At 30.9% G+C, this 11,394-nt stretch overlaps 1 protein-coding gene across 1 annotated transcript; it reads left to right on the top strand.

Annotated features, from left to right (window-relative positions):
- The first annotated feature begins 3,177 nt into the window (after positions 1 to 3,177).
- On the top strand, positions 3,178 to 7,533 carry LOC107493238 (la-related protein 1B). The gene is made up of 6 exons (XM_016114334.3): positions 3,178 to 4,157; positions 4,597 to 5,179; positions 5,255 to 5,426; positions 5,519 to 5,609; positions 6,826 to 6,897; positions 6,969 to 7,533. Exons 1-6 carry the CDS (start codon positions 3,633 to 3,635, stop codon positions 7,197 to 7,199), a joined length of 1,674 nt encoding a protein of 557 aa, XP_015969820.1. The 5' UTR covers positions 3,178 to 3,632; the 3' UTR covers positions 7,200 to 7,533.
- Positions 7,534 to 11,394: the final 3,861 nt, after the last annotated feature.

Genomic DNA, 11,394 nt, shown 5'->3' with positions numbered 1-11,394 from the left:
CTCGATAACCTTACGGTTGGTGGCGAGATACTGATTCCTATTACCTCAATGTTATATAAACAATTGTAAACAAATAATTTTATTAGACAACTATATATTACTTTATACATATATTTCAAGAGAACTTTATATATTTCATTTGAAAAAATAAATATTAATTTCAGATTATTATCAAATGTTAATTACAAATAAAACTCTTAAAATAAACATATACAATGTCATTAGATTTGTGAAATTGTATATATAACACTTTGTTCAGATTATTAAGTCATAAACATTAAACATATATCATATACTACCTTCTCTTTACGTTTCTTATTCACTTTAACTAAATATACAATTATTAAAAAAAAAAAACTTGAAATATAATTAAGAATCATTTTAAAATACTATATATATTTAAAGTGAAAAAAGAAAGTATTAATTTTCTGTAGTTCATATCTTCCATACCTATGATAAGGACATTTTGAAGGATCAAGCATATCATAATGCCAAATGAAATGCTCAATCGAAGACAATTATAAATACAAGAAATTTCCTTGAAGTGGCCAATAACTTTTCGGTTGTTAAACTTGGTCCCAGCTGCTGGGTCAAAGTTACGACAGAAATTAAGGGGTTAGATTAGTTTTGGTTTACATTATTTTTAGCCTTTTTTGTTTTATTCTAATTATATTTATTTAAGTGTAAAATTTGATGATGTATTTTTTGGCTATTTTTTTAGTAACAGAGAATGAGTATTTGTTATGTTCAATTATAGATTAGTAGTGTGTTTTTTATTAAGAATTTTTTAAATTTAAAATTGCAAATCAGAATCGAGTGTTCGATTTATGACAAAGTGAATTTAAATTCAGGGAGAAATAAAACTAAGCCTTCGCTTTGTGCATGATAAATTTTTTTATTTTAAAAAAGGAAACAAATTGGTGGGTAAATTTTGTAAAAGAATAAAATAAAATTTAAAAACCCAAATCTAATACTAGGTCTTGTGAAAAAAATTAAAGAAAAATTTCAGAAAATCCAAATTTAAAGGTAGGCTTTATGAAAAAAAAAGATTTAAAAATTTTAGAAAACTCAGATTTAAGGATATCCAATTAGTGATTCCTTAAATCTGAGAAATAACACACCCAATTCTAATATAAGTGAAAAATAATATTTCATCCTAATATGAAAATTAAACAGCAGTATTTTTTATTATTATATATTATTTACATATTTTTTTTCAATTTTTATTTTATTTTTTTTTTAAATTTCATTTTCAATTGGATACGGATGATCCAAATCGATCTAACTCGGATTTAACTTATATGGATTCACTTACAAAAACTCTTAAATTTAAATCAATCCAAATCCAATAAAATTTAATCAATTTAATTTTCATTATTTTCCAAATTCAAACCAACCCACCCCGTGAATGTCCTACCTGCGTCAACCACTAAATGAGGCCCTTTAATTCCTGCTTCCTGTTGTGTTGTTCTTTATTTTCATGACTGGACTCCAGCTCGCTAAATTTAATTTGGTACATCCATTATTGCACCATCTATTGGGGCCAGTAGTTGTTGTAAATCTAACTTTTATTTATTTATTTATTCTCCTCTTCTAATTTCAAGACGTGTGAAAATAGTTCTTCAGTTCCCACCATATTTATTCTAGTGTTGTAGAAGAAAAAAAGTGGCTGTAAATGATAATTAAAAAAAAACAAGAATTTAACTAATTTGAATTAATGGAGCGAAACTTATTTATTTGCTTAAGTAAGTATTAGAGATTAACTTTTTAAAAAAGTAAATACTATTCTAATTTTTAATATATTTAAATTAAATCTTAATTTTGTCTCTAATTTTTAATATATTTGGGTTGCGTTTTCTTTTTAATTTTTATTTTTTAGTATTTTAGTTAAGATGGGCTTTCATTTGAGGCAATCTTGTTTTAGGCATTTCAACATGCCGTTGACGTCAAGACCAAAAGAAAAAAAATGCTGTTGACGACTTTACGTTATGAGGATTAGATGAGGCAGGTCAAAAATATGGGCTTCAACACTGCATCAAGGAGCCCAACCATATTCTCCTACATTACTTGGCGCCTTCTTTAGTTCTTTCAATGAAATTCTATTCTATTTCATAAATCACAATCCAATTAATTTTTTGGCACTCAAACTCAGTGAAACAACTACTAAAAATCCCTTGACTGTATAGTGTAGTGGCAGATCCATAAACAATCTACAGAGGAGCCCAAATTCAATGAACTGTATTGCAATTTAATCATTTGTCAATGCCTAGGCTAGGATTGGGACTTTGTTTATTAAAGTTTTTTTATAGTGTTTTTAATTTTTATTCAATGAAATTTAACGATTTATAAGAAGTGACATATTTAGTGTGTATAAAATTATTGAGTTTATTTTATACATATCTCAAAATATGCATACCTTTTTGAGAAGAGGAATTATAATTTGTCTTGCTTTTTATTTAAAGGAGAAAAGATGAATTTAAAACTAAAGAGAATATGAACGAATCAAAATTAAAATTTCAAGATATTCAATCCATCTAAATTTCGGATTATATTTTAACTTGCTGTACCTCATTTTTATCCGTGAGTTTATCTTTTTCTTTTTGGTTCTCCTTTCCAAAAGATAAATTATGCGTTTATCTTTTATCTCATTGTTATTTGTAAGTTTATATTTGTTTTATGGTTTATCTTCTTATTTTTCTTAACTAATAATTTGTTTAATCTTGTCCATATTCCTAAAATCACCTGTGATCTTTCACAATTAAGAGTATTGATATGCACTTTTCAGCTAATAAATTGTCTGATAATAATAATAATTAATTTCTCGAACCTCATTATATTAAGCAATTAAATCTATAAATGTTAAAATATTATGTATTGATGATATAAAATATTTTATATAATTATTTAATTAATTTTATAATTTTAAATAATTATTTATATAATCAATATAAAAAATAATTATTTTTATGATATAATATTATGTAATTGTATGTATGTATAAAATTATTATATACAAAAATACATCAAAATTAAATTAATTTTTTAAATCTCAAATTACGTGAGAAAGGAGAAAAACGAAAACAATAAGTGGGTTTTTTTTTGGTGACTAAACAATAATAAGTAGGTTTGATTAGCTTATTAAGCATGACTAAAACTGGGGGATGATAAATTAAACAGAGGGTACGGGGAGACATAAATAGGTTTTTGATAACACCAACACTTTGTTTGTTGTGTGTTGCTTGTGGTGGTGTTGTTGAGCCGCAAAGCAAAGCAAAACAAAACAAAGGGAGGGGCAGAGAGAGAAAGAGAGAGATCGCAGGTTTTTTGTGCTGTGACTTGAGAAGACTGAAGAGAGATTGCAGTGTTTTTATTTTCATATTCTACCTTCTATCATAACCCCCAAAGTTCCTCGCCTAGACACAAACCTTGATTATTTTATTTTTATAAATTTTTTTTCCTTTTTTTCCTTAGGTTTACTTTTTTCTGATTTATTATTTATTTGATCCTCTTGTTGGGTTCTTCTATTATACTGATCACAATCACAATCTCCGCACTTTCTTAGTTTCACTTTGTAAAAGAATAAAATAAAAAGAATACAGAAATTTGAGGAGAACTAGAAACCCTAATTGGCAATGGTTAACACAACGGAATCTTCCTCTAACCACCACTCCCCGCCGATGACGGCGGTCCCCCCTGAATCCGACAGCCCTAAGTTCCCGCGAAAAAATCTCCCTTCTCCATGGGCTCAGGTTGTCCGCGGCGCCGAACCCGAATCCACCGCCGGGACTCCCCAATCGCCGCCGCTGCCGTCTTCTGCCTCCTCCTCCTCCTCCTCCCTTGCTGCCAGCGTTGCGTCAGTCCCGGAGCAGCTGCCTTCTTCAGATTCCTCCTCCCCAAAGGCCGTAGCTGCCTCGCCGCTGGTGGACAACAGGAGTGTTGTGACAGCTCCTCCCGATAGCTCCGATGGCGGTGAGGGCAATGCGGGTAGGTCCAAGAAACCCGCGTGGAATAAACCTTCAAACGGGGTCGTATCTGAGGCCGGTCTTGTGATGGGAGGGTCGTGGCCTGCTTTGTCTGAATCCACCAAAGGGACTCCCAAATTGGCCGCCGAATCATCCTCCAAGACTGCCTTAGATGCATCTCTCTCCACATCTCAGGTTTGATTCCAATCCATGCCCTGATTCTATTGAATGTTGTTCATTGAAACCAAGAAGATTCCCTTTGATCTTTTCATGTTTCGCCGTCTTAGATGCCAGCTTAGATTTACTTACTATGTGTGCGAAACAGCTGATAATCAAATCACACTGATATAAGAGAAGCAAACACAAAGCAGTTATGGTGAATCCTACATGTGACTACATAGTTTAGCATATGGGTACAATTGAAAAGGGGATAAATTTTAGTGTATGGATGATGTGGTCATAGGGTTTGTCATGTAAAGACAATTAAGATTGTTTCTTGTTTTATTAAGTGTTATGCCATTCTCAAGAAAGTATAAGTATATTTCTCATAAACAAGGGGTTTATATTATTTACACGCTAAGAATGGTAGCTACTAAGTATTATATGCTTGTGTGACCTTGCTATTGTTCTGTAGGGTCCTGTAACTTCGAACGCTCCCCAAAGACAAGCTACTAGCCATGCAAAACCCAACTCTGCAACAACTTATAACATACCTAATAGGCAAAGACCAATGAAGCGTGGAGGTGGCAGCAACGTTGGGTCTGGTCCTTCTTCAAGCGGCTTTCCCAATGTTGCGCCACCTCCACCACCCTTTCCTGTATACCCAGTTCCTGCACCAGCAATTGGTTACAGTAATGTCATGCCGGGAGCTCCAGACCATTCTCCAAGAGATCATTATCGTCGTAATACCTGGGATGCAAGACCACCTGTTGGGAATTTTGTGCCTCCGATGACTGAACATCGGGGTTCATCTGAACATCGGGGTTCATCTCGCCGGGGTAATTTTGGGTCCCATCCTAGGGGAGATGGCTCCTATCATAATAATTATGGTAGTAGGCGTGATCATGATCGTGCCAATTATGGGAATGCTAGAGATGCTCATGTACACCAACCAGGGGGAATATTGAGGCACCCACCACCGAATGCTCCTTCATTTGTTAACCCCGCACATGTTGGATCCTCACCCTATGCTAACCACATGGGCTTCCATGGTCCGGGTGAGTGTTATCTCCCTTTCTAGATGTGTTACTGATAACTGATTTGTTACTGACACTCCTTTATTTCCACTTCAGACTTATTATATGTTTCACCAGTACAAGTAGATCCCATGAGGGGCATGCCATTCTTTCCTTCCACTCCTCTTCCTCCTTCTCCTCCTCCTCCTCCTCCTACGATGTTCTTCCATGCAGAAACTTCTTCTCCTCTTAACAATATGATTATCAAGCAAATTGAATACTACTTTAGGTGAATTTATTTGGATGTCTATCTGTTATTTGTTAAGAAGCTTTTGACAGTTTAATACTTTATTTATGCTTTTTTTTTTATTTTTTTTGCAGTGATGCTAATTTAGTAAAAGATGAATATTTAAGGTCCAACATGGATGAACAGGGTTGGGTTCCCATTACGTTGATAGCAAACTTTCCTCGTGTAAGTTGATTGTGGCTTAATAATAAGCAATACTTCATGCATCTTTCTTGTAGGGAATTTGAATATATGCTTACATCTTATAAGTTGGTTTTTGAATGGTAAGTAAGATTTATAGATATTGGTGAGTAAATCTTAGTAACTGAAACGGTTTGTATCTATGTGAATGGAATAATATTCTGTTTTACTATGTTAGTCGGCCTAACATTTTCTGTTGTAAGTTTGTTATATACCTAGGATCTATGCCTTGGTGTCTTTTCACCTAGTAAGTATGTATTTCCTTTTATTTGTATGATTTTGTTGTTCTTGGCTTCTTGCCAAATATATATTGAGTCATAATTGAAGTAGTACCACTCCATCTGGCTGGAGTGGTATTAGCAAATAGGAGTTGTTTATTTGAAATTTAGATGTACTATATTCTCTTGTACTGCATGATTGATGGTCTGAAATCCCATTCGTAAATTTTTAATAGAGTAATGCTATACATTCAAGTCTTTATAAACCAGGTTAAACAAAAAGAGTTGGATGTGTAGCATTATTCTTTTTAATACTCTTTAAATGTTGCTTGTGCAAAACCTCAAATTTTAGATTTCTCATTATCCTTTTGGTTGATCTTTTTGTTGGAATCTTTGTAATGAACATACATGATGTTACTAGTGTTGATGATGGATGGAACCCTTAAGTTTTCTTTACATATATTTGAAATCGTTTTTTTTTTTGGGGGAGAGGGAGGGGGAGGGGTTGGAGGAAACTAATTCCATTCCCCATTGGGTGAAAGATTCATCCTATGGGTATAGAGTAATTTTGGTTAGGCGCTAATTGCAACATTGCCATTTTGATTCATAAACAATGAGGGTTAAAAATAGATTTTATTGTAGTGAATGAATATTTTGTTCATTTATACTCTGCTTTAATACTATTCACTAATATTTTGTTATTACCAACAATGATTAACAATAGATATGAAGCTAAACACAGTTTTTCTTTTTTTACAAAGTTTCTTTTATTGATCATATAGAAATGACTATTATTTTGATGTATGCCATCTTGTTATTGATTGTTTGTATTCTTCAAAAAAGCAAATTTCTTACCTTTGTCCTGATTCTCATGGTGCAATAATTGTAAGTTTCAGCTTCAGCGCATAATTTTGCGATGACATTTTTTTTAAATATCAAACACCTTAGTTGTGGTTTTGTATTGTATGAAATGTTTTTAACAGGTTAAAAATTTAACAAGTAACATCCCATTGATACTGGATTCATTAAGAGGTTCAGCTATTGTCGAAGTGCAAGTAAGTTCCTAATATCTTATGTCAAGCTAAGGAGGTTCAGCTAGTTTTTATTCACCAATGTTGGTATGCAGGGTGACAAGTTAAGGAGGCATAATGAGTGGATGAGATGGCTGCCAGCGACTCATTTTCGGTCAGATTCCAGTTCAATATCTACTGGTGGACCGAATTTCAATAACCTTGCAGCTAATTTTCAAACAATCACTTTGGAAGAAGCAGCTAAAATTGAAGGTACAGTCGAGATGTCTGATGTTACTCAAATCTCAAATGGTGATGATACTGCTGCTCTTGTCAACAAGAATTAGAACTGTACCTACATAATCTACCCCACTCTAAATTTCTTAAATTTCTTAGCCTTGTCAGGCGTCTAGTATCCAGCATTGCAATACCTGATTTTTGGCATTTTCTTCTTCAATGCCCTCTCTCCCTTTTTTTTTTCTTTGAGGTGATGGGAACAGAGGTTGCATGGAAGTTAATCCTTCCTACGGTTGCTGAGTTCGATTTTGATCGTAATTGAGTTTGAGTTGTGGAAACAAATAAAAATTGTTCACAATTGTTACGATCTAAAGTTAAAAGATTATGAAATTGGACAGACAAATTGAGAATTTTGATTGAGGCATATTTAATGTTATTGATTTATGGTGGCATGTGTGGATATCTCATTGGATGGTTACTATGTAAATTTGTTATAAGTTATTTATTGAGGTAACTATTCTTATGAAGATGCTAAAAACATCTTTTCGCGATGATCTTTGTTTAAAAAGTGTAACTTATTTGTTTAGCAATACTTTAAATAAAGGTAAACACTTTTACTTCAAATAAAAATCAAGTTTTATCACCTATTATCTAATGGTCAAAATGAAGTATCTTCATATGATGACAATAATAAAATCTTCATTGAGTAGCTATCAGGTCTTATGTTTGATTTGATTTGATCTTTGATGGGTTTACATAACAGTGAAGGTAAACCATTATTTCTTCGTTATTGCCAGCATGTTGGGAATAGTACTTCCAAGAGCTGTTGCAGAAAATTAAGTCTACCAAAAGTTATATTCTATTCTGTATTTTCTAATTAAATTAACACAATCAAACCCGAAACGAAATTCCCAAGTGACGCTTATAAATGTGCCTCTGGGATGTTCAAAAAGCAGTGGGATCGATCGAGGTATGCTCGTAATGCTTCTTAAATTCCCAAACCCCACGCTAATTGCATGAAACATTTATTATATTATTTTATTTGTTGTATAAAAAACAATGGAGATTATGTGATGAAGTTGTTGTTCACACACTATTGACTACACATCTTGTCTTAATAGTTATTAATAATATACTTATATATCTGTGGGAATTTTTCCATCAGGAAATCTTCCGAGAAATCCCTTCCATAAGGTGGAAAATTGTTCTTGGTTAATGTTGCAAGTTAGTTATTTCCGGCAGCAAGGATCGAGACTGCAAATGCAAAGTAGTAACTAGTAAACAAAAAGTCAAAAACTACTAATCTCGCTAATGTATATCTCTAAGGAGAAGTGATACATCTCCCTTTTTCTTGTCTTATGGTATTGTGGGTTTGTTTGGGTGAGTTTTTAAGAAATTTTTTTTAAGTTATATTTTTTTAAAATATCTTACCGAGAAGTAAAAGTAATTTTATATTTGGATATCTCATGTAAAAAGGTCTTTTTATTTATCAATTATGTTTAGGTATAACAATATAAAAGTACTTTTTTATTTATTTATTACATGAAAAATATCTTTTTTTTTAAGAAAAAAAGATCTTTTAAAAAAAAATGTAAATTACAGTTTCTCAAAAAAGATATTTTTTTTTAGTTTACTAATACTTTTACTTTTACTACTAGAAATTTGCTAAATACATTAAAAAATAAAAAAAAATCTTTTTTATTGAAAAAAGATATTTTTTAACAAAATAATGGCGGCCAAAGATGCAATTATGAACTTGATTGTCAACTACGAATTTAATGTAGGTTCATATATTATTACAGACTCTCACTCTTATATAGTGCTAATTCCATGAAAAAATGGTACGGTAATTCATATTTTTTATACTCAACTAACTCATTGGTAAAAGTAGAAAACACTACATCCACCGGGGGTAGAAATAGAAAAGTTCCACCAAGAAGAAATTAATCAAACTTTATTACAATGAAGTAGATTAATGAATTGGTAAAGTTATCTTCATGTTTTTCTTTCCCGTAACATAGCACGAGCTTGACATATACAATGACAGAGACTTCCTGCAACTGTTGAAGATGAAGCTGTTTTTGTCCTTCCAAAGTTGCTATAGAACATTTTATCGCATCTGATCTGTAACTTCTTTCAGCATTGCCAAGGATTGTCAGCTGATTTTGGAATTACTATTTTTTCTATTAATGAAATTACTATCTTGGATAAAAAAAATAAATAGAAAACACTAACAAAATAATAGCATAAATTTTATTTATACTTATTTGATGACATGAGTTGGTGCATAAGTATAAAAATATAAATGAGTCTATTATTTTCTTAGGTTGATAACTGGGTTTACAATTCACTACAAAAATTAAAACTTCTCATTTATAGATTCAATTAAATATATAAAAAATTATTTGGTTTCATTACATACTACTACTTATTTTGCTAACAAGAAATTCTATGATTCTTTATGGAGTATAAAATTTTACTCAATAATTATGATAAGGTCGATCATTTTTTATTATATACTTTTTCATTCTTCTTTAATTATTTTGTGATAGTTAATTAAAGTAGAGAAAGAATCACTATTCTCCTATAAGAATATAATTTTAACAACTAAATAGAAAACGTTAACTAATTTTTTAAGGGTTATGCTAGATAATCAATGATTTTTTTGAACAATATGAACAACTACTAATCAAATAAAAACACACTATATCTCTAAATTATCCATCTAAATCTTAATATTAGAATAATCATCCGTACATCTAGTAAAATGAACATCCGATATATATATTGTTTATATTGTTTAGTATTTTCATTGTTTACCTATACTTTTCTATTTTTTAAAGACATATTGAAAAGGAGAATGTTAGAGAGACAATGACTTAGTTGAACAATATGAACAACGGACCCTATAAACTAGCCCAATTAGATTACTAACATTGATATACTTGTAAACACCCCCTTCCCTAAATACTAATTTTAATTATCTTAATTGCTAGCATCGTAATCATTCCATTCACACCCCTTCTTTGACCCAGCAGGAAAAATATTTCCCCTTTCCTACCTTTGACTACACTCATAATTTGAACTTTAGAGTAATACATTAAATCAATTTCTAAAATAATTTTAGTTGAATATTTTAGTTCTTAGAAAAAATTAATTATCAAATTTGCTTTTTTATTTTTTTTTATTAATAGATTTTTAAAAAAATTAAATATTTGAATTAAAGTTTATAGTAATATATGGAATACGTTCTTTTCTTTTTCAATGTAGATACAATCACACTATGAACGAATCACTATAAACTTTAATTCAAATGTAATAATTGAATAATAATTATAGTTCGTTATTTTAATCTACCACAATTTAGCTTTTTATGTATTCACATAAGGTATATAATAATTAATTTATACGAATAACCAAACATCCACTTGAAAATGAAAATAACCATTTACATACCTATAAAACTAAACATCCAATATAATTTAATTGTATCTACTTGAATCTAATACTAACAACCAAACATCTACTTAACAATGAAAATAACTATCTGTATACCTAGTAAAATGAACATCCAGATAGAAGAAAGAAAAGTAATGCTAATAGGTAACAAGACTCGAATAATGACGGTTTCATCAAGATAGAAGAAAGAAAAATAATGCTTCTGAGCTAATAGTAATGTGTTATGAAGTAATAAATGGTATATTAATGAAAATCTACCTATATAAATCAAATGTGAAATCTTTTATCAATTACCTGCTCAGTAGTCAAATGATTTAGTGGCAATTAACCTTTAGCTTGCTACAAGGTCATTGTAATATATATGGACATAAATGTAGTAAAAGGTTTCCCTTAGAAAAGATACTTGTTCAATTGACTTTCAATAAATTGGAAGGAAGTTCAGATTTAAATATGTTAGCACAAGTTTCATTCAGCACATTACAGGGGATACATAGGATAGGAACATAGCTTTCAAATCCTTTTGCTATGCTTCGTTTAAAATGAAAGATATCACTTTCAACTAGAATGCAGAAACTCCATGACAAATCAGGGTTGTTCTTTCTCTTTAACTTTCTCTGATTTTCACTAGCTAGTTGCTGAGAAAGGAAATGTAATGTAGTGGACCACGTACTAGTATCATTTCATTTCAATATGTCGCAGTGACAAGAGTCATTTATCAAGATAAAATCAGATGAAATCTTTTTTTTCTTCTTATTATCAAGTATTCTATAATCATAACATCAATGACAAACTAAAACAAAGACTTTCTCATTGAACTGAATGGATGAACAATATTATGTTCCAAAT

Source organism: Arachis duranensis, chromosome 6 (genome assembly GCF_000817695.3).
Source record: "Arachis duranensis cultivar V14167 chromosome 6, aradu.V14167.gnm2.J7QH, whole genome shotgun sequence".
NCBI classification, from domain to species: Eukaryota; Viridiplantae; Streptophyta; class Magnoliopsida; order Fabales; family Fabaceae; genus Arachis; species Arachis duranensis.
The sequence above is the reverse complement of the archived record's forward strand: the minus strand, read 5'-3'. Positions and strand labels throughout refer to the sequence as shown.

What these genes read in the sequence shown, in the direction of transcription:
- LOC107493238 (XM_016114334.3), top strand. Translation starts at nt 3,633, where the DNA reads ATGGTTAACACAACGGAATCTTCCTCTAACCACCACTCCCCGCCGATG. An exon ending in CATGGGCTTCCATGGTCCGG is followed by an intron (nt 5,180 to 5,254) that starts GTGAGTGTTATC and finishes TTTCCACTTCAG; the next exon opens with ACTTATTATATGTTTCACCA. An exon ending in CAAATTGAATACTACTTTAG is followed by an intron (nt 5,427 to 5,518) that starts GTGAATTTATTT and finishes TTTTTTTTGCAG; the next exon opens with TGATGCTAATTTAGTAAAAG.